Below are 19,480 nucleotides of genomic sequence, written 5' to 3' on the forward strand. Positions count from 1 at the left end.
TTAGTATATTGAAATACAATAAAAACACAGAATTTCCCCAGAGTTTATTTAGAGATCATTCTATATCTGTGTAAATCATCTCTTTTAAGAATTATAATAGCAAAAAGCTTAATCAACCAGAACACAGATTAACATTATCACCTATTTAGGTAGAAGTGTACAATCACAGGGAAGGTAATAACAAAACCAATATGCAATTTATGTTGTTGGATGATTGTATTTATGTATGTTGAAGATTGGCGTGTTCAGCTCCCCTGAAATATATGGGTTGGGTCTTGGGAATGGGAACGGATGCAACTTTGGGCTCCAAAGTTATAAGCCAAAACATTTTCCCTTTCAAAGTGAATGGGAGTCATCCAAAGTGAAAAAAACCCTTTTGGGGTCCCATACACTGTACTTGAGGGTGACTTTGTTTTTCACTGTTAAAAACCGTTATTTCTCGTGCCATTGGGTTAGGAATCGGTGATAGAACTCCCCTCCATGAAATACAAAGTTTAAAAAAATTAAGCTTTCTAGCCTTAAGTTGTTTGGGCATTTGTGCTACTTTTTGGCCTCACTGGGCCTTGTTCAGGTAAGTTCAGAAGTGTGCCTCGGATGTTTTAGCCAAGGCCACACTTCTGTCCCTTCTGCTTTTCCCTTTCCTCATTTTCCTTTCCTTCTTCCTACCCTTCCCTCTCTTTTCTGTAGGTTACAATGTAACGTGTGCTGTTACTAAAGAGCCAAGAGAATAAAATATGAAAATATGCTTAAATAGAAAACAAAATACGGAAATAAAAATCACAGGACAGTAATCAAAAGCCTCTAATTTAACAAAATGCAGTAGTAAATGGAAAAGTGTTGTGTGAGACGACATTAATGTGGTACATTAACAATGACATAATTAACGGCGCCAAGAGTTGTGTCCGAAGGATTTTCAGTTGGGCTCACTATATAGTCCACTACATTTATCTCCCTATGTAGGGAGTGGTTACATGTTGCCATTCCAACATCCCACCCCTCCGACATACCGCTATTCCACATGCCATCCCACCTTTCCGACAAGGCTTTCAATATAAGGAAATGTGCGTTACTCAACAGGTGACTCCCTCCTACTGGTCTGGACTCTCTCTCCATCTATCTGGCCTGTCTGGCCTCTACCAACTCCTTTCCAACATCCTGCCTTTCAGCGAGAGGCCCTGTGGACTCTCTCTGCCCTGGGTTTTACCTGCCAGGCTGCTCTTCACCTCTGATTGGTGGAGCTGCTTCGTCCAAGGTAGTAGAGGGAGTTTCACTGCAGGTGAAATAAAGTTGTATTTGAATTGACAGTGAGTTGTTATTGATCCATGAGGCTGTAGAGAACAGGAAGTGGGAGCTGCTGACTCAGCTGAGACATTTCCATCCTGTCCTGTAGAGAAGAAGAAGGAGAAGGTTTAGGTGTGTGTGTTAATAAAGACAGAAATAAAGCAGTGGTTCCTAATCCTTCATGTTACAGGTGAAACTTCCTGTACCTGAGGGACGAGAGCTTCTGATTGGCTGTTGATGTTTGATAGAGAAACTTGTATTGATCATGTATTGACTAAAATCAGCTGCTGGATCAGTTGAGTCAAGCAGAACAAGAACAGCTGATGGTTCATATTGATTCCAGGTGAACATGGAGTTCTAGAGACTCTCAGGTGAGTGACAGGTGAACCTCATTGTTCCTGTTTGACTCAACACCTTTACCTGTGACTGGATCACTGATGACTGACACATTGAAGCTGCTGCAGCGTTTTCTGTGTCTGTGATGTCATGTATGATGTCACACCCTGACAGGTTCACCTGCTGAACTTTACACTTTACATTTTATTTCACTCCCACAGTCATCAGCTGTGGAAACAGCTACAGATCAGACTCACTTCAGAGTCTCCAGTCGAAAGTCTGGACTCTTCACAAGATCACGAAGCTGCTGCCGATCTGAAGAGCTCAGGTTGTTGTTTCTCAGGTCCAGTTCTCTCAGGTGGGAGGGGTTGGACTTCAGAGCTGAGCCCAGAGAAGAACAGCTGATCTCTGACAAACTGCAGCTCATCAATCTGAATAAAGAATAAAAGAAGAAGAACTGATGATTGAGCCGATGTGTCCTGGTTGCTCTGTCTTGCTCTCTTTCACTCCTACACACACACACACACACACACACACACACACACACACACACACCTGAAGTGATCAGATTATTGATTATTGATCAGACTGAGTGAAATGATCTGAAAGTGAAGAGTCGTCAGTGTGAGAGAAGAACAAGTGGAAACATGAGACAACAACTATTTCAAACGTCCTTCATTCATCACATCAAAGTCAATGATTCAAGTTCTGAGTGAAGATCAATCAGGTTCAGTTGTGGATCAAAGATCTCAGATCTACAACAGTAACAGTCAGTGAACTGACCTCAGAGTCTCCAGTCTACAGTCTGGACTCTCCAGAAAACCACTCAGATGCTTCACTCCTGAATCCTGCAGGTTCCTGTTGGAGCTCAGGTCCAGGTGTCTCAGGTGTCTCAGGTGGGAGGGGTTGGACTTCAGAGCTGAGACCAGAGAAGAACAGCTGATCTCTGACAAACTGCAGCTCTCCAATCTGAATAAAGAATAAAAGCAGAGAGTTGAGGACAAAGCTCCTTGGTGACAGCGTTCAGTGTCTCATCATCTGTTCAGAGCTGAAGAAGCTTCAGAAAGAACAAGTTTAGAAAATCAAAGTCCAACAGCCGAAGCAACAGGAAGCAGGTTAAACAGTCACATAGAGAGAAAACAGCTCATTAATATTCATGAGAAGCTGCTGCTGACTCCGCCTCTTCACCTGTCAGCTCCACCTGTGGCTCCATCCAGACAAACTCATGTTGAGCAGCCACATCGATCAGAGGTTTACTGACCACGCTCAACATGTGAGGCTCAACTCTGTTGCTATGACAACAAACATATGAGGCTGAAGCTCAGAGAGAAAAAACCTTCTGACTGATTTCACAGACTGAACCTGCTCCAACTTCTTCACAGAGCTGAAACCAGCACACACACACACACACACACACACACACACACCTGCTTATTATGGGATATTGGCTTTGAATGATTCACTACAAACATCGCAGAGCCTCAGGAAAGAAGAGGAGCCACCAGCTATTGATTATAGATCAGTTAATGTTTGACACATTACACATGTTTCTGTAGTTGACTGGACGAGAAGCAGAGAAGAAGAAAACAGCCGTCACCATGACGACCCTCAGTGTGGATCAGTAGAACATCAGCCTCATGTCTGCAGCTCAGTGTCAACACAACTTTCACATCACATTCATCTGAGCACAGAAATAAAACAGAGTCTGACCTCAGAGTCTCCAGTCTACAGTCTGGACTCTCCAGAAAACCACTCAGATTCACTCCTGAATCCTGCAGCTTGTTGTAGCTCAGGTCAAGGTGTCTCAGGTGGGAGGGGTTGGACTTCAGAGCTGAGCCCAGAGAAGAACAGCTGATCTCTGACAACCTGGAGTCCTTCAATCTGAATAAAGAATAAAAGAAGATTAACTGATGATTGAGTTCTCATCTCTCTCTCTCACCGCACGCACACACACACACACACACACACACACACACACACACACACACACACACACACACCTGAAGTGATCAGATTATTGATTATTGATGACTGTGTAGTGAAATGATCTGAAAGTGAAGAGTCGTCAGTGTGAGAGAAGAACAAGTGGAAACATGAGACAACAACTATTTCAAACGTCCTTCATTCATCACATCAAAGTCAATGATTCAAGTTCTGAGTGAAGATCAATCAGGTTCAGTTGTGGATCAAAGATCTCAGATCTACAACAGTAACAGTCAGTGAACTGACCTCAGAGTCTCCAGTCTACAGTCTGGACTCTCCAGAAAACCACTCAGATCCTTCACTCCTGAATCCTGCAGGTTGTAGTTGGAGCCCAGGTCCAGGTGTCTCAGGTGGGAGGGGTTGGACTTCAGAGCTGAGCCCAGAGAAGAACAGCTGATCTCTGACAAACTGCACCTCCACAATCTGAATAAAGAATAAAAGCAGTGAGTTGAGGACAAAGCTCCTTGTTGACAGCGTTGATGGCCTTGTTGTCATGTGACCATGAGCTGAAGCTTCCTTCCTGTGGAGCCCAGTGTTGATGTTCATGAGCCTCAGTGTCTCCACAGTGGGATCATCAAACCAACACTGTTCTCTGAGCTACAGGACTTTAACCTGACCTCTCACTCTGGGAAGCTGCTTTGACCTTTGACCCTGAACCAAGCAGAGAGGGAAAACTCAGATCTACATCACCAGGGATTAGGGGTGTAACGGTATGGGATTTTACAGTACGGTACGGTAACGGTATTAGTACAGTATACCGCTGTATTTCACGGTGACGGTATTAACATTAAAGTACATGCTTTATGTAACGTAATACAACGTATATACTGTCAGCTAAATGTAATTATTTATATTCAGTCACTAAAGTCTCTCTTTCTACACAGAGACATGTCTGTACACACGCACACACACACAGAGCCTCTATTATGCATCAGTCCGTGCATCTATCTATTATAGTCCATCTTTCTCTCTCTCCTTCTTTCCTTCAATCTCTCTCTTTCTTTCTTTCTTTTCATGCTCTGTTGCGGAAATTGATGTATAAATTTATCTGTCGACTGAATGAAACACAAAATTCTGTCTTAATGCTGTTGATCAATCCTGGACTCAGTCCTGTGAGATACCAGTCAGCCATGTGGAAACACTGTTATGACTGTCTCTTTTAAATTTGTATGTGTGTTTGTTTTTTTAATGGACCTTGAGTCTAATAATAAAGTCTATCTATCTTTCGTCTTTTTTTTTCTTTGGCATGACGTCACGTACTGATTAAGTTCGGCTTGTGGCTTCATGGAGCTAACGCTAACATGCCACACACACACACACACACACAATGGATCTTTTATAAGATAATGTAATACATCATGACACACACACACACACGCCTTCGTGTTTTGGAACCTTTATTCATGTGTGTGTGTCTGTGTCTCTGTGTGTGGCCGTGTTAGCGTTAGCTCCGTGTTAGCACTAGCCCAATGTTAGCAGGGCTTAGCAAACACTGCTCTCCGACCACGAGCCAAACTCCCCCCTCCCTTCCTCCCTCCCTCCAACAACGTGTTTCTATGGTTTCCTTCGGCTTCAACCAATCACTGCAAGCTACAGGCACCGGAGCCGATCTAAAAGCCTGTTGTTCTGGGAGGCACAGTGACATGTGCCTCCCAGAACTGTGGGGGAGCTCTGGTGAGGGGGAAAAAAAAGAGAAACCAACGAAGGAGCGAGCTATTTCCGGCCGACTTGCATGTGAACGTGAAGTGAAATGTTTTGAGTTCCCGACGTGTAACGCCTGGGATCCACTGGCGTTCGTTTCGTCCGCCGCGACGCGGCTGCCTGTTCATTTCTATGGGACGCGTCAAACCGTTAATGACGCGCCCGCAAAGCATTCTGGGTACGCGGCGCGTCCGTTCGAGCAGTTGCGGCGCGTCCAAAAGTTGACCGGAGCTCAACTTTATGCAAATGAATGCGTCCGACGCAGGGTCGCTGTCCAATGGGGAGCGAGATAGAGAACAGCTCGGGGGGGCGGGGGTCTGTTTGTCCACTGTCCGTTAACTCGCCGGTCTGTGTTCCCGCCTACCGAAGCGTCCGTTTTTTCAGAGGCGTCGCGTCCGGCAAGAAATCGCATTGACGCCAGTGGATCCCTAGCGTAAGTGGAGTTGCGCTGGCAGCGCCGCATAATATTAAAATAATTAATTAATTACCGTCACCGTGAGCTTGGAAATCTCACGGTGTCACCACCGTGGCTTTACACCACCGCGGTATACTGAAGTACGGTATACCTTTACACCCCACTAGGGATGTAACGATTCACTCAACTCACGATTCGATTCGATTCACGATTTTTTGTTCACGATACGATTTTCTCACGATTCTTTTTAGATCAAAAATGAGCTACAGACAAATTATGACCTAATAAAATGATCTTTTATTCATAAGAGAAAGATAGTCTGAAAAATTCACCTTTCATTACAGATACACTGCACATCATCATTTATCACCTTTTATCACAAGTAAAACTGGTCTTATTTACAAATAGTCGTTCAATTAAAAAAAAAAATCTAATAGTTTATGAACCAATTTCATTGGTCGATTGGTCTGAGAAAAAAACAAAATAAACATTTGGAGCCTAGGCTTGTCAAAATTAAATCAAAATCAATATGACTGAACCGTGTATGAAAGGTTGGAGGGCTTTTAATTTGAAGGGCCACATTCAGGAAGTCGTGACACTGTCAGCTTTTTTTCTACACGGCAGGTCCCTGCGTTTTTTCAGATGTTGTTACAGACTTGTCTGGTTTGGAGACTAGTCCGACCATGGATCTATTATAAGATAATATTATACATCCATGACTCCGACGTGAATTCACGTCGGCCGTCACTGCTGTTTTCAACGAGCCGCCGGACAAGAGAGATAGAGAGTGAATTGGTATGTGTGCGTGGCGGCGGCATCTGGTGTCGAACAAATGAATCAAGCAATGACTTTTGAGATAATGTAAGCTACTTCTCACCACAGACTTTGTTCTCACGCATCGCGATTTTTTTTTATTTTCACCGATGCGAGTCGTCACGCATTTGTATCGATTTTTAATCGAGTCACGATGCATCGTTACATCCCTATACATCACATCTGCTCAGCTTCAGCTACAGCGGCTGATCCAGCTGTTATGTTAGCAGCTTCATCTGAGAGCAGCTCATCATCATCATCATCATCATCACGCTGATTTCTGAGTGACCTCTGACCCTTCACCTTCTACCAGCTGCAGTAACATGGAGTCAGAATCAGTCGCTGCTTCAAACTGAACTTCACACATTTGAACTGAACAGAGACAAAACTCCAACAGGTCCAGTCAGTGAACTCACCTCAGAGTCTCCAGTCGACAGTTTGGACTCTCCAGTCCAGCACACAGAACCTTCACTGATGAGTCACTCAGTTTGTTGGAGCTCAGGTCCAGTTCTGTCAGGTGGGAGGGGTTGGACTTCAGAGCTGAGGCCACGACTTCACAGTGACTCTCTGAGAGGAAACAATAAACAAGTCTGTGAAGAGAGAAAATATGAAACGTGTCAGAATGAAATGAGATGAAAGCTGCAGTAAAAACACAGTTGATGCATCTGATGACAGGACGAGATGATGTGATCAAGATCTGAGCTTCAGCTCATCTTCTCTCAGTTTGATCTTCATCACTGTCACAGCTGCAGCTTCAGTCTGAGGCTTGGTGTCGCGTTGTGTCGTGTTGTGCTGTCCCTCTCTGCCTGAAGGGGGCGCTGTCCTCTTTCAGGACCTCAGTCTGAGTGTCTGTAAATGAGCTGTGGTCAGTCTTTTTACTTGACCTTCATCTTCTGTCTTGTTTTTCCGGTAGGGGGCTGTTAGGTAATACACCTGTGGTTGAGGCTCTGCATCGATCAATCGATCCACAGCTGATCCCTGATCAGTTTTGGCTGCAGGTCCAAACTGATCAGTGACAGGTGGTTGTTGATGGTCTTTATTCTTCAGGCTGTTCTGGTGCCTTGTGCACTGAGCTGGAGGTTAAAGTAGCTCAGTGACTCTGATCACTCTGAGCCCGTCCCTCTCCTGTTCAGGGGGGATGTTGATGTTTATGAGGTGAAAGTAAATATTTGTATTACTTTCATATCTTTATGTGTATTTTATATATAATTAACATTAAATTCTAAAGCCTGTGTGTGTGTGTGTGTGTGTGTGTGTGTGTGTGTGTGTGTGCGTGCGTGCGTGCGTGCGTGCGTGCGTGCGTGTGTGTGTGTGTGTGTGGTCTCTCTTCCACCACGTGGAGGCAGAGCTACTCTACAGGTGATCGTTCATGCTGATCTACCAGTCACATATTCTTATTGTGGATCAGCTGATCGTGATCTCAGTGCAGCAGCTGTGGGTTTGAACCATTGATCTCTGATTTGAATCATTGATCTCTGATCAGACTGACTGAACCAATACAACAGCAGGAGAAGTTAAGGCCAGCTGTTATCCTGGTTGGGAGCAGTCGACCTGCTAGACTTGCAGTCAAGACCGCCTAAACCGAGACCGAGACACCACCAAGACCAGAGAGTAACAAGACCAAGACAAGACCAAGACTAGTCCAGGGGCCTCATTTATCATTGTGGATACACCTTTTTTTTTTTACGCCCTTTTCCCCCGTTTTGTACGTATGCACTTTTCTCAGCCAAATTTGGGATCTATCGAGCAAAAACCCAACGGGAAAAAGTGCGAACATTTACACCCATTTTTGACCCTGGCGTACCGTGGTTTACACCTTTTTTGAGGAACAGGAGGAATTGGCGACACCGTTGCTGAGTCAGAGAAGTGCAGTGTGAGAGGGAGAGAGGAGCGCGGAGTACATTTAGAAGAGCACAGTGTTTCCCCTAGGTAAGTAGGCTAGTGGTAGTGGTGGACTGTTGATGCTGGCAATCCAACCCGCTCTATAATAACACTTATATGTTAATTGATAAACAGAGCGGATTGAAGATTTTGCTTTTTTGCTTATACACACTCTAGTGTGACGTCTGACAAGGATCAAACCCGCCAAGTTTAAAAACACACCCGCAGCAGCGCACACTGATCTGCAGCTACTGAGACTGTTCCATTCTGCACCATTCTTGGGTCCGGTGTGATTTATCAAAGAGAAATTACGGAGAGTTGTGTGTACGGACAGTTTGATAGATCTGAAAAAGGTGTAAATATTTTGGGTGTACGCCATTTTTGTCTTATCGCCGTAAGCAAAAATTTAGTAGCCTAGCAGTTTTACACTCTTTTTGATAAATGAGGCCCCAGGCCCTAAGCCCAGAGCCCAGACGCTCACAGCTGCAGCTTCTCCGCGGCTCATCCGCGGTGCTGTCCGTGGGACTGAAGGTGACAGGTTAACTTGACAAACAAACTGCAACATAGCATGGCTGTAGCGCTAGTGGTCCGGGTTGTTTGGGGAGCTCTCCCTGGTGCTGATTGCCCGCGGTGGATGCATTTCCTACTAGGGCTGTCAATCTTCCCCCCAAATCAGGTTCGAATTTCTAACCCATCTTATGTTAAATATTCGACTAACATTCGAATTTTTAATTTTTTTTTTTTTAACCTCATTATAGAGGGGGGGGGGGGCAGCGATGACGGTGGCGACAACGACACAGCAGAACGCAGAACAATCCTGCATTGGAGCTGTCCATGGTTACTTAACCAAAAGTCTCTTGAAGTGTTAAACAAAGAGAACTATGGACTGTGGAAGTTTGACTAGCAAAAATACAGAAGTTATCTTGACGTGAACCATATGTTGCGGTCAGAGGTTGCGCTAGACTTTTTCGTCGCCGGTCATTTTGACTGACGGGGTCATAAAAATTCCGTCATAATCTCTTTTTACCGGTCACTTTATTTATTTTTTTAAATGATAATAATGCCATATTCAATAGCATTCAATTTTAATTCATGTTTAATTCATATCAAGTCCAAACAAATTGAACAGAGAACGCTCCGGAGCAGAGTCTGCGTCAGAGCACATCTAACTGTGGGGTCAGTCAGTGAATGCGGGGGTCACTTTCTGCCACTCAACATCTAAATACAACGTAAATACCTGATGATGACATCAGTTTTCTGTCAACAATCAACATGCTAACCCATGTGTTATACCAAAACATCCAAAGGAGCACGTTTTCACATAGGCACCGCATAGTGCACCGGCGTTAGCTCTCTCTCTCTCTCTCTCTCTCTCTGTGCCATCTCTCTTTACGCACGCACGCAGCCACTGCGCATCACTGAAACAACTGAAGCTATAGACCACACAGCCAGATGCAGCACAAATTCAGACAGGACAAAACCCACTCAGCTTTAAGTGTTATAAACAATGCCACGGCGGGCAGAATACATTAAAATAAGGCTTAACGTTACCTTTAGAAGAGTTGTGCGCGGCGAGTGTGTGAAACGGTGATGTCCTGCCCCCATCGCTCTACCTGTACCGAGACACACCGCTGTGTAGCTACAGCTACGTAACTTAACAGCTGACTACTGTCGGTCCCTCGGACACTGCAGCTGAATCTCGCCCGTTAAATCATTATCGACCGTCATATTTGCACTGACACGACTCCCATCAACATTTAATCCACTTGTAATGTTTGGAGTTTGAATACTGCGGGAAGCTTTCTGTCTTCTTCTCTGTTGTTGGTGTTTCTGTGTGGCAGCGCTACAGCGCCACACACGCTCCACACAGGCCTGGGGTATGTACTACAGCGTTCTACTGAGCGCACCAGCCAGCTGTGAGTTTGTTTGTTTTTTAATCTAATTCTCACCATAGTGACTTTGAGACATTGTATATGTTTCATATCATTATCCACAGCTCCATTTATTGATTATCCGCCGGCTTCATTGTAAACAAATGCACATGGCCAGATGGCCATGGCTGTGAATTGCAATCTGTCAAAATGACGGATGGCCTCAAAATTTTTCCGTCACCGTTTTAAAAAAACGGTCAATGACGGAAAATATCCGGTTAACGCGACCCCTGGTTGCGGTATATATTTAAAAAAAAAAAAAAAAAGGATAGTTGATTCGGTGGAAACCCGGCTTCACAGGCGGGGGTGGCGTCCCCCCACTCCCCCCTCCTCGCGGGGGCTGCAGGGAGGGCACAGAGTAGTGGTGCAACAGATCACAGCTGATCCGTGATCAGCACACAAGTGGTCCGCGGATCGATCGATTTAAAAAAAAAAGTGGCGGCCGAATGAACGGGCAATTTAAAAAACTCTGCTCGTATATTTGAAGCTGCAGCTTTACCTTGTGAATGACAACAACTGCATTTTGTTTTATCAACATGTGTAGGTACTAGGGGTGCCTCGGTACCTCGGTTCAGGGGTCACGGTTCGGTACGGTTTCGGTACAACAGACACTAATTGAATGTAAAACTAAAATCTGTCTTGTGTTATAAAAGTTAAAAGAAAAAAGAATACAAAATAAAACAAGTGCATTAGGAGTGTTATAATGCCATTCATTAATTCTAGAGGAAAAAAAACGTGCACTTGACAACTGGCAACTATTATTCGAATTATTAAATTATTATTATTAAAAAAATATTATTAAAAAAACAAAACAATAAACTGACATCAATGTTGGTTTACACAGTTAAATTAGACTAGCAGTTACTTTGGTGATGTTTCTGGTCCTGCCTGTGTTCATAAAACATATTGGGCAGCTACAAGCACATCCCCCAAAAAACTGAAGACTAGGTGCTGGACCACCAAGAAAGACACAGGTAAGGAAACAGGAGACCGCACACTAGTTAAAAGCTCCCATGACAGTTTAATGTCACTCACATTTTTCAGGCGTCAGCCCTTCATCAGACAAAATGTGTCTGATTATATATAGTGTGCGGTCTCCTTTTCTCCTCACCTGTCTGTGTTCATGTCAAGAGGCTTAAAAGCTGCGGGATAAGTTGTTTCACACAACTTGTCTTTTTCCTTGCACCAGTGATTGACATGTCGGGTTGAACATGCGCTACGTGTTTGATACGTTTCTAGTGACGCACCGCACATCCGTGAAACATCGCCGACGGACTTTGTCCGGTGGACCAGTCGCGAGCATGGATGTATTATGGTCGCGAGCCGCCGCCGTTTGTTTCATTGAGAAGCCACAGTGACATAAATGAAGCAGACAGCTCTCCTCCTCTAACTTCACTCTCTCATCACTTCTCTTCTTCGTCTGCTATGACGGCTGCAGGCAGCTTCGAGGCTCATTACCGCCACCTGGATTCGAGTGAGGACTCGACTTTTTTTTTTTTTTTTTTTTTAATATTCATTCAGACGTATTCGTCGTGTGACTGTGTGCACCGAACCGTGACCCCCGTACCGTGACGGCACGGGACGAATACATATACCGTTACACCCCCCTAGTAGGTACTACTCTGAACGTCGCGACGCACTACGTTAATTTGTCTCGTTAACGTTCAAACGTCAGTTTCCACCTTCGAATGTTCTCATTTTGAATTGTATTCGAATGGCGAAGTTCGTTCTGACAGCCCTATTTCCTACATGACGGTTGCGACCGGCTCTGGGTCAGCTTGGAAAGGCTCGAGGCGAAGGAGACTTGCGGCTTATGTGTTTGCCTTCTCTTTTTGCCACCGGCTTTCCTCTTTGTGTACATTTTGTGGAGCAGTAAATGTCTCTGCTGCTTTGCTCATGTCGCTCTCACACTCTCTCCCTCTGCCGCCGAGCAAAAGCCTGCCACTTCTTTCTGTAATTTTGATAAACGGGAGGACTAGCCTAAATTGTACACAAACAGGAAAGCCTGTGGCAAAAAGAAAATAAAGACGCAAACACAAACTTTGAGTCAACAACCTTTTTTTTTCACAACGTCATAACGTCTGTATTTCAACCATTAAAACCTCCATATAGACCATAGTTCTGTTTGTTTATCATGTGTGTCAGTTTTCTGTGTGACTTGATAGTTTAGTTGTTGAGATCAGGGGTGGAAAGAGTACCAAAAAAATCTACTCAAGTAAAAGTACTGTTACCTTGATGAAATTTTACTCAAGTAAAAGTAAAAGTACTGGTGTAAAAATCTACTCAAGTAAAAATAAAAAGTAGTTCATTTAAAATTTACTCAGAGTAAAAGTTACTTAGTTACTTTTTTTGGGGGGGGGCCAGAGATTGGCCTCACATTCTCCGTGCATGTCTCTGTGTTCCAAATTTGTCCCTTCTCCATCGATACACTGGTCTCCATCATCTTTTAGCTCCTGTGGCACCAACTTGATTCTGACCTTCTGACACTGCAGTTGTCCAGAGCCAATCAGATGGACAGTTACAGTTACTGGCACTAAGGTTGTCACGATCATGATCATGATACTAAAAGGAAAATATTCCATACTCAATACCATTTTTAATACGGATAAAAAAAGAAAAGAAAAATCTCTCTCTCCCTCTTTCACTCACACACACCTGTTTTTTTTTACTGTCTTTCCTGTCTGCTCTCTCACACACACACACACACACACACACACACACACACACACACACACACACACACACACACACACACACACACACACACACACACACACACACACACACACACACACACACACACACACACACACACACACTTGCCTCTTTACTGTAACTGCTCTGAAGCAGTGGGCTGCTTGTCTGTTCCTCTGAGCATGGCCATGGATATGACTGGGCTCTTACATTTAACTCAACGGACCGCCGGTCCGGCCTTCAGCCCCAGTGTGTCTAGTAATTTAATCTGGCAGGGTCAGCGGTCCCGTTACCGAACACAGCCGGACATGTGTGAGTTCATTAAAAAAACAAAACAACGGACGCCACGGACAGGACGTGAGAAGTGGACATGTCCGGGCAAAAGAGGAGGTTTGGTCACTGTAAACGTAGCCGAATAGATGGACATGCCTGATAACGTTGTCTTTAATCATTAACGTCAGCTTTTAACCGCTAGCTGTGGCTAATGGCTAATATTAAGACGACAACATAGCGACGAGCCCTGTTATGCACAAACTCACGTAGCGGTGAGGGGAGAGGTGTGTAGCCTACAGTACCTGCTGCTGCTGTGTGCGTCTGTGAAGGGACAGAGAGAGAGAGAGAGAGAGAGAGAGAGAGAGAGAGAGAGAGAGAGAGAGAGAGAGAGAGAGGCGGCAGCGGCGTAGCTACTTTTGACAACCCACACAGACGCAGTGCAAGTTGATACTGTATATATTTTTTACTTTGTAACGGAAGCTATTTAAAATGTAACTAAGTAAATTTCTTCCAACAATATGTACTCAAGTAAAAGTAAAAGTACTGATTTTAAAAATTACTCAAAAAAGTACAAGTACACAAAAAAGCTACTTAATTACAGTAACTTGAGTAAATGTAACTCGTTACTTTCCACCCCTGGTTGAGATTAAGAACATCACTCCCTCATCAAACCGGTGATAGGCATGCTGATAAGAAAAAAAGAGAGAGAGACACGTCTGGGTATTGCAGCTGTAAAAAAAAAAAAAAGATGACGTGCCGAAATAGCGATACCAAAAAGTGTCGGAATACCAGCATGTCTAAATAGAGACATGTCGGAATAGCGGGCGGACCCCGGTCCATACCATACCAACTGATGGGAGAAAGACACATGTATGTCGTCATGTTTACATGAGCTCAAACTTGTGGCGCACACTAGCAGCAGCTAGAGGCTCTAGGTCCGGCTGCAAGCTCGACTGCAGCCACACGGAGACCACGCACTGCTCAGACTCACGTGCGTATTCTTTCCGCATCAGTCCCGACAGCGATCGACACAGTCCGCCGAGAAAAAATGCAGGTACCGATGTATTTTTTACATGTCATGATCGACTGAGGTATCAGTTCTCTCACCCTGGTGGTGGTGCCAGCCCGTTCAGTGACCTATAAATGTGACAAGAACTTTTGAATAACTTGAGATTCTCAAGAATTGAGAAGAGATGGAAAGACTGGGGACCTTAATGGCTTTTTTGTATAACTGTTTAATAGGTTTAAGGGTGGTGACACCAGCAAACAGCCAGGTTGTGAAACAGTATTCAATATGGGACAAAATCATACAGTGCTGGTAGGCTTTTGCGGCCACAGTTGTAATAAAAGGTCTGATTTGTTTTAAATTTTGTATATTGAATTGTATGGCGCTGGTCATTTTCTTGGTGTGCTTCTTCAAAGTGACCAGTCCAAATGTGACAATAGGTGTGCAAACAACAGCAGCAGCGAGCTGTATATCGTGGATGTCTGTTTACACTTTGTTAAATGTGTTATATGGTTGCCTTGGAACACGGAAACGGAACATCGTTTTTGTTTTTTTTTGTGGGGGGGGGGTCACCTCCGCTAACAGGCAGGTGGTTAGCCACTGTATGATGTTGGCAGGAATATGATAAAGCGAGTCACATGTTTTATAGCCAGAGTTTGGTATCTTCAGGTGTCTTCAGATGGTTTGACAAATCATCTGGTGCAGGCGTTAAGTGTGTGATCCCAAGTCATCATAAAAATCTGCTAAAGCCAGACGGTTAAAAAATCATAATTACTTTGTGATTAATCAGCAATATCACAGCGAGCTGAAAAATATCCATGTTGGAGCTCACAGCTTTTACTACACCTCCAGAAAAAACACAACTGAGACTTGACTGATCAATAATTATATTAATTTGGGGGGGGGGGGGGCAACACGCAGATGTGGGATTCGAACCGCACTGCTCACCTGCAGTGAGGACTATAGCCTCAACACATGGGGCGGGTGCTCTACGAACTGAGCTAAACATCGCCCCCAATAATTATATTGATCATGTCTGGACTCACCGAGCCTTCCTGCAGTTCCTCACAGCTGGGATCAGTCTCCGTCGTCCCTCTGCTGATGTCTTGTAACTGTTCAAGTTCAGCTGATCCAGAACCTGCTCTGACATCTGCAGCATGTAGGCCAGAGCTGAACACTGGATCTCAGAGAGTTTCTGCTTTGATCTGTTCTCTGACTCCAGGAACTGTTGGATCTCCTGATGAACTGACTGGTCCTTCATCTCCGTCAGACAGTGGAAGATGTTGATGCTTCTGTCAGGAGAGATTTTAACACTCTTCATCTCCTTCAGGTTGTTGATGGTTCTCTGGATGGTTTCTGGACTGTTGTCTGTCTGACCCAGCAGACCTCCTAACAGCCTCTGGTTGGACTCCAGAGAGAGGCCATGAAGGAAGCGAACAAACAGGTCCAGGTGGCCATTTTTATTTTTGAGGGATTTCTGCATGGCGCTCTGCAGGAAGTCATTTGGTGGTGGAGGACTGTTATTGTTCTGTCGAGGACTGTTGTCGATCTGTAGAGGACTGTTATTGATCCATGGATCACTGTTAAAGAGTGATGGATGACTGCTATTGATCGAAGGATGACTGTTATTGATAGAAGGATCACTGTTTAAGACTGATGGATGACTGTTATTGATCGAAGGATCACTGTTAAAGACTGATGGATAACTGTTATTGATCCGCTGATGACTGCTATCGATCGACAGATGACTGTTGTTGGTCAATGGATGACTGTTATTGATCCAAGGATCATTGTTGAAGACTGATGGATGACTGTTATTGATCCGCTGATGACTGTTATCAATCAACAGATGACTGTTGTTGGTCAATGGATAACTGTTATTGATCCGCTGATGACTGCTATTGATCAACAGATGACTGTTGTTGATCAACAGATGACTGTTATCGATTGCGGCATTAGTGCTCGCATTGAATCCATCAGAGGAAGGCACTGTGCTCTTCTCTTTCTCTTCGTAGTCTTTTCCCAGGAAGTTCTCCAGGACCTGTGTGTTCCTGTTGGTGAAACAGTGGAACATGTAGACTGCAGCCAGAAACTCCTGAACACTCAGATGAACAAAGCAGTAGACTGTTTTCTGGAAGATCACACTCTCTCTTTTGAAGATCTCAGTACAGAGTCCTGAGTTCACCAAGGCCTCTGTGACATCCAGACCACACTGCTCCAGGTCTTCTTGGTAGAACATGATGTTTCCTTCCTGCAGCTGTTCAAACGCCAGCCTCCCCAGCTTCAGAAGAACTTCCCTGTCGGCCTCCGTCAGCTCCTGTGGACTCGTCTCATGTCCTTCACCGTACTTGTTCTTCTTCCTCTTTGTCTGGACCAGCAGGAAGTGTGAGAACAGGTCAGTCGTGGTCCTGGGCAGCTCTCCTCTCTGGTCTGTGGTCAACATGTGCTCCAGAACTGTAGCACTGATCCAGCAGAAGACTGGGACTTGACACATGATGTGGAGGGTCCTGGACGTCTGGATGTGTGAGATGATTCTTCTGGACAGATCTTCATCACTGGACCCCCTCCTGAAGTAGTCCTCCATCTGGGCGTCAGTGAAGCCTCGGACCTCTGTTACCCTGTCGACACATGTAGGAGGGATCTGACTGGCTGCTGCAGGTCTGGAGGTGATCCAGACCAGAGCCGAGGGAAGCAGATTCCCCTGGATGAGGTTTGTCAGCAGCACGTTGACTGATGACGTCTGTGTGACATCAGACACAACCTCCCTGTTGTTGAAGTCCAGTGACAGTCGGCTTTCATCCAGGCCGTCAAAGATGAAGAGAAGTTTACAGACAGCTAGCTGCTCTGCTGTGACCTTCTGTAATGTTGGATGGAAAACATGGAGCAGCCTGAGAAGACTCAACCGCTGATCTCTGATCAGGTTCAGCTCCCTGAACGAAAGAGGAACCAGCAGACTGACATCTTGGTTCTCCAAGCCCTCGGCCCAGTCCAGAGTGAACTTCTGCACCGAGAAGGTTTTTCCAACGCCAGCGACGCCGTTGGTCAGAACCACTCTGATGGGTCTCTGTTGGACAGGTGAGACCGTAGAGACGTCCTCTCTCTGTTGGACAGGTGAGACCGTAGAGACGTCCTCTCTCTGTTGGACAGGTGAGACTGTAGAGACGTCCTCTCTCTGTTGGACAGGTGAGACCGTAGAGACGTCCTCTGTCTCTTGGACTGGTAAGTCTTTAAAGATGTCGTTGCACCTGATTGGAGTGTCATGGAGGGTCTTCTTGGACGTTGTCTCCGGCTGTCTCACCTCATGTTGGGTATTAACCTCTTCACTCTGTCCCTCTGTGATGTAGAGCTCAGTGTAGATCCTGTTGAGGAGGGTTCCACTTCCTGTTCCCTCAGTTCCTTCAGTCACTCGTTCACATCTGCCCCTCAGACTGATCTTATGTTGATCTAAAACCTCCTGCAGACCACGATCTGCTGAGAGAGAAGAGACAGAGTCAGACTGAAGACAGAGAGTCTGACAATCTGATCAGATTATTTTCATCAGCTACAGAAAAACTACAGACAACAAAGAGAAGGTTTGAATCATCATCTTAAATGTCAGTGCTGTGTGATGGAACAATGACTCTGGAGAAAACAACAAATGACCACATCAGCAGACAGATGTTCAGTCTCACTTTGTACACAGCTGCTCTGATTGGCTGTCTGCAGCTCACCTCTGGTTCTGGGTCTTTTTCCACACTGGGGACAGGAGGGGGGTCCTGAAGAACCAGACTGGTCCCAGTCTGAGGTGAAGCACTGTCTGCAGAACCAGTGTCCACAGCTGGTGGAGACTGGATCCTTCAGGACGTCCTGACAGAGACCACAGCTGGACAGCTGCTGGTCCACAGAGACACCACTCCTCTTCCTCCTGTCAAGACATTTCTGGATCAACAACATGTCACAGTCTCAGCTCCACTGGCTGCTGTTGCTGCAGCAACGTCCACTGACTGAGGCTGAAGACTCATGAGGAACATGAGGACGCTGTGCTTCATCTGACAGAAGTGTTGGAGAGGAGAAGACTGTCCACGGTCTGGAAGACTCTCCTGCAGACCCTCTCCACAACGTACTGATCAGCCACAGCAGCTCCTTCAGCAATAGACTGATATACCCACACCGCACTACAGAGACACTCAGGAAATCCTCCCTGCCTGTTGCTACCAGCTGTCTGTTTTATCTGTTTTATTCTGCTTTTATTTTTTAGTAATAATATTTCATGTATCTTTGTATAACTCACTTTGTGCAGATTTCTCTTACTATACCATTCAGGTGTATGTAAAAAAAATCCCTCCGGCGATAAATAAAGATATTCTGAATTTGAATCAGTCTGATGGTGTGTGTGTGTGTGTCTGTGTGTCTGTGTGTCTGTTTCTGTGTGATGGATCTGGTTCCTGGTTTCTCTCTGTTTCCTTCACATGAGTCTAATCATCTTCAGCTCAGTTTACAGTAGAAACCGTCTCTTACCGTGACTCTGAAGGTCCAGGTCCAGGTCCAGGTCTGATGTAAAGAGGTTCTTCTATGGACCGGTCACTCTTCATGGACTGGCAGATGGATCCAGGTCCAGGTCCAGGTCCAGGTCCAGGTCCAGGTCCAGGTCCAGGTCCAGGTCTGAACCAAAGAGGTTGTTCTATGGACCGGTCACTCTTCATGGACAGACAGATGGATCCTGGAGACTCTGCTCTCAGTCTGCAAACACAAACATGTTTTTATTGACATCACATTGATCACTGATCAATTCTCTGGTCACAGATGCATTGTGGGAAGTCTCCAGTGACGTCAGCGTCCAGCACCACACACTGTAGTGAAGGATGGGAGCAACACAGCAGCATCATAGACAACAGTGTAGAGTCAGTCGGTCATTAACTGTGTCCAGTGTCCAGCTGCTGAACATCTGTCTCACATCAGCTCTACACAGGATCACACTAAGGCTGACCCCGAATAGTTGACGATTCAACTGCCAATCTGCTGTCGAATCGTTGCAAAATGTGGTTCTGACAAAAAGACTGTACCATTCTGACAATGTGGGGGTGGTCGTCATTGTTTTCTAATAATATATCAGACAAGAGATTCTTTTCATACGTTGTATGTTTCAGTGGTGTTTCTGCCTTTTTCAGAAGTGTCACTAGGTGTTGG

The 19,480-nt window shown here is 45.1% G+C and overlaps 1 protein-coding gene and 1 long non-coding RNA gene across 7 annotated transcripts in view; one reads left to right on the forward strand and one right to left on the reverse strand.

Annotated features, from left to right (window-relative positions):
* The window catches only part of LOC146969720 (uncharacterized), a 35,910-nt gene extending 16,891 nt beyond the window's left edge, over nucleotides 1–19,019 (forward strand). Inside the window, exon 3 of one of the 2 annotated variants that reach the window (XR_015038069.1) lies at nucleotides 18,936–19,019. This is a non-coding gene — a long non-coding RNA (uncharacterized LOC146969720). The other variant, XR_015038070.1, reaches the window with a different exon arrangement.
* LOC146969719 (NACHT, LRR and PYD domains-containing protein 14-like) overlaps nucleotides 1–19,117 on the reverse strand; it is a 64,944-nt gene extending 45,827 nt beyond the window's left edge. For 2 of the 5 annotated variants that reach the window (XM_085804883.1, XM_085804878.1), the window contains exons 1-8: nucleotides 18,812–19,117; nucleotides 17,986–18,218; nucleotides 17,639–17,785; nucleotides 15,361–17,467; nucleotides 6,946–7,119; nucleotides 3,847–4,023; nucleotides 3,328–3,498; nucleotides 2,401–2,586 (exon numbers count right to left, since the gene is read on the reverse strand). In XM_085804883.1, the coding sequence (XP_085661009.1) occupies nucleotides 2,401–2,586; nucleotides 3,328–3,498; nucleotides 3,847–4,023; nucleotides 6,946–7,119; nucleotides 15,361–17,467; nucleotides 17,639–17,785; nucleotides 17,986–18,218; nucleotides 18,812–18,996 (3,380 nt within the window). In that variant the 5' untranslated portion in view covers nucleotides 18,997–19,117. The remainder of the gene's footprint in view (nucleotides 1–2,400; nucleotides 2,587–3,327; nucleotides 3,499–3,846; nucleotides 4,024–6,945; nucleotides 7,120–15,360; nucleotides 17,468–17,638; nucleotides 17,786–17,985; nucleotides 18,219–18,811) is intronic. The other 3 variants (XM_085804881.1, XM_085804880.1, XM_085804879.1) reach the window with 3 other exon arrangements.
* Nucleotides 19,118–19,480: the final 363 nt, after the last annotated feature.

Source organism: Trachurus japonicus, chromosome 17 (assembly GCF_045865225.1).
Source record: "Trachurus japonicus isolate A0001 chromosome 17, Traja_1.0".
NCBI classification, from domain to species: domain Eukaryota; kingdom Metazoa; phylum Chordata; class Actinopteri; order Carangiformes; family Carangidae; genus Trachurus; species Trachurus japonicus.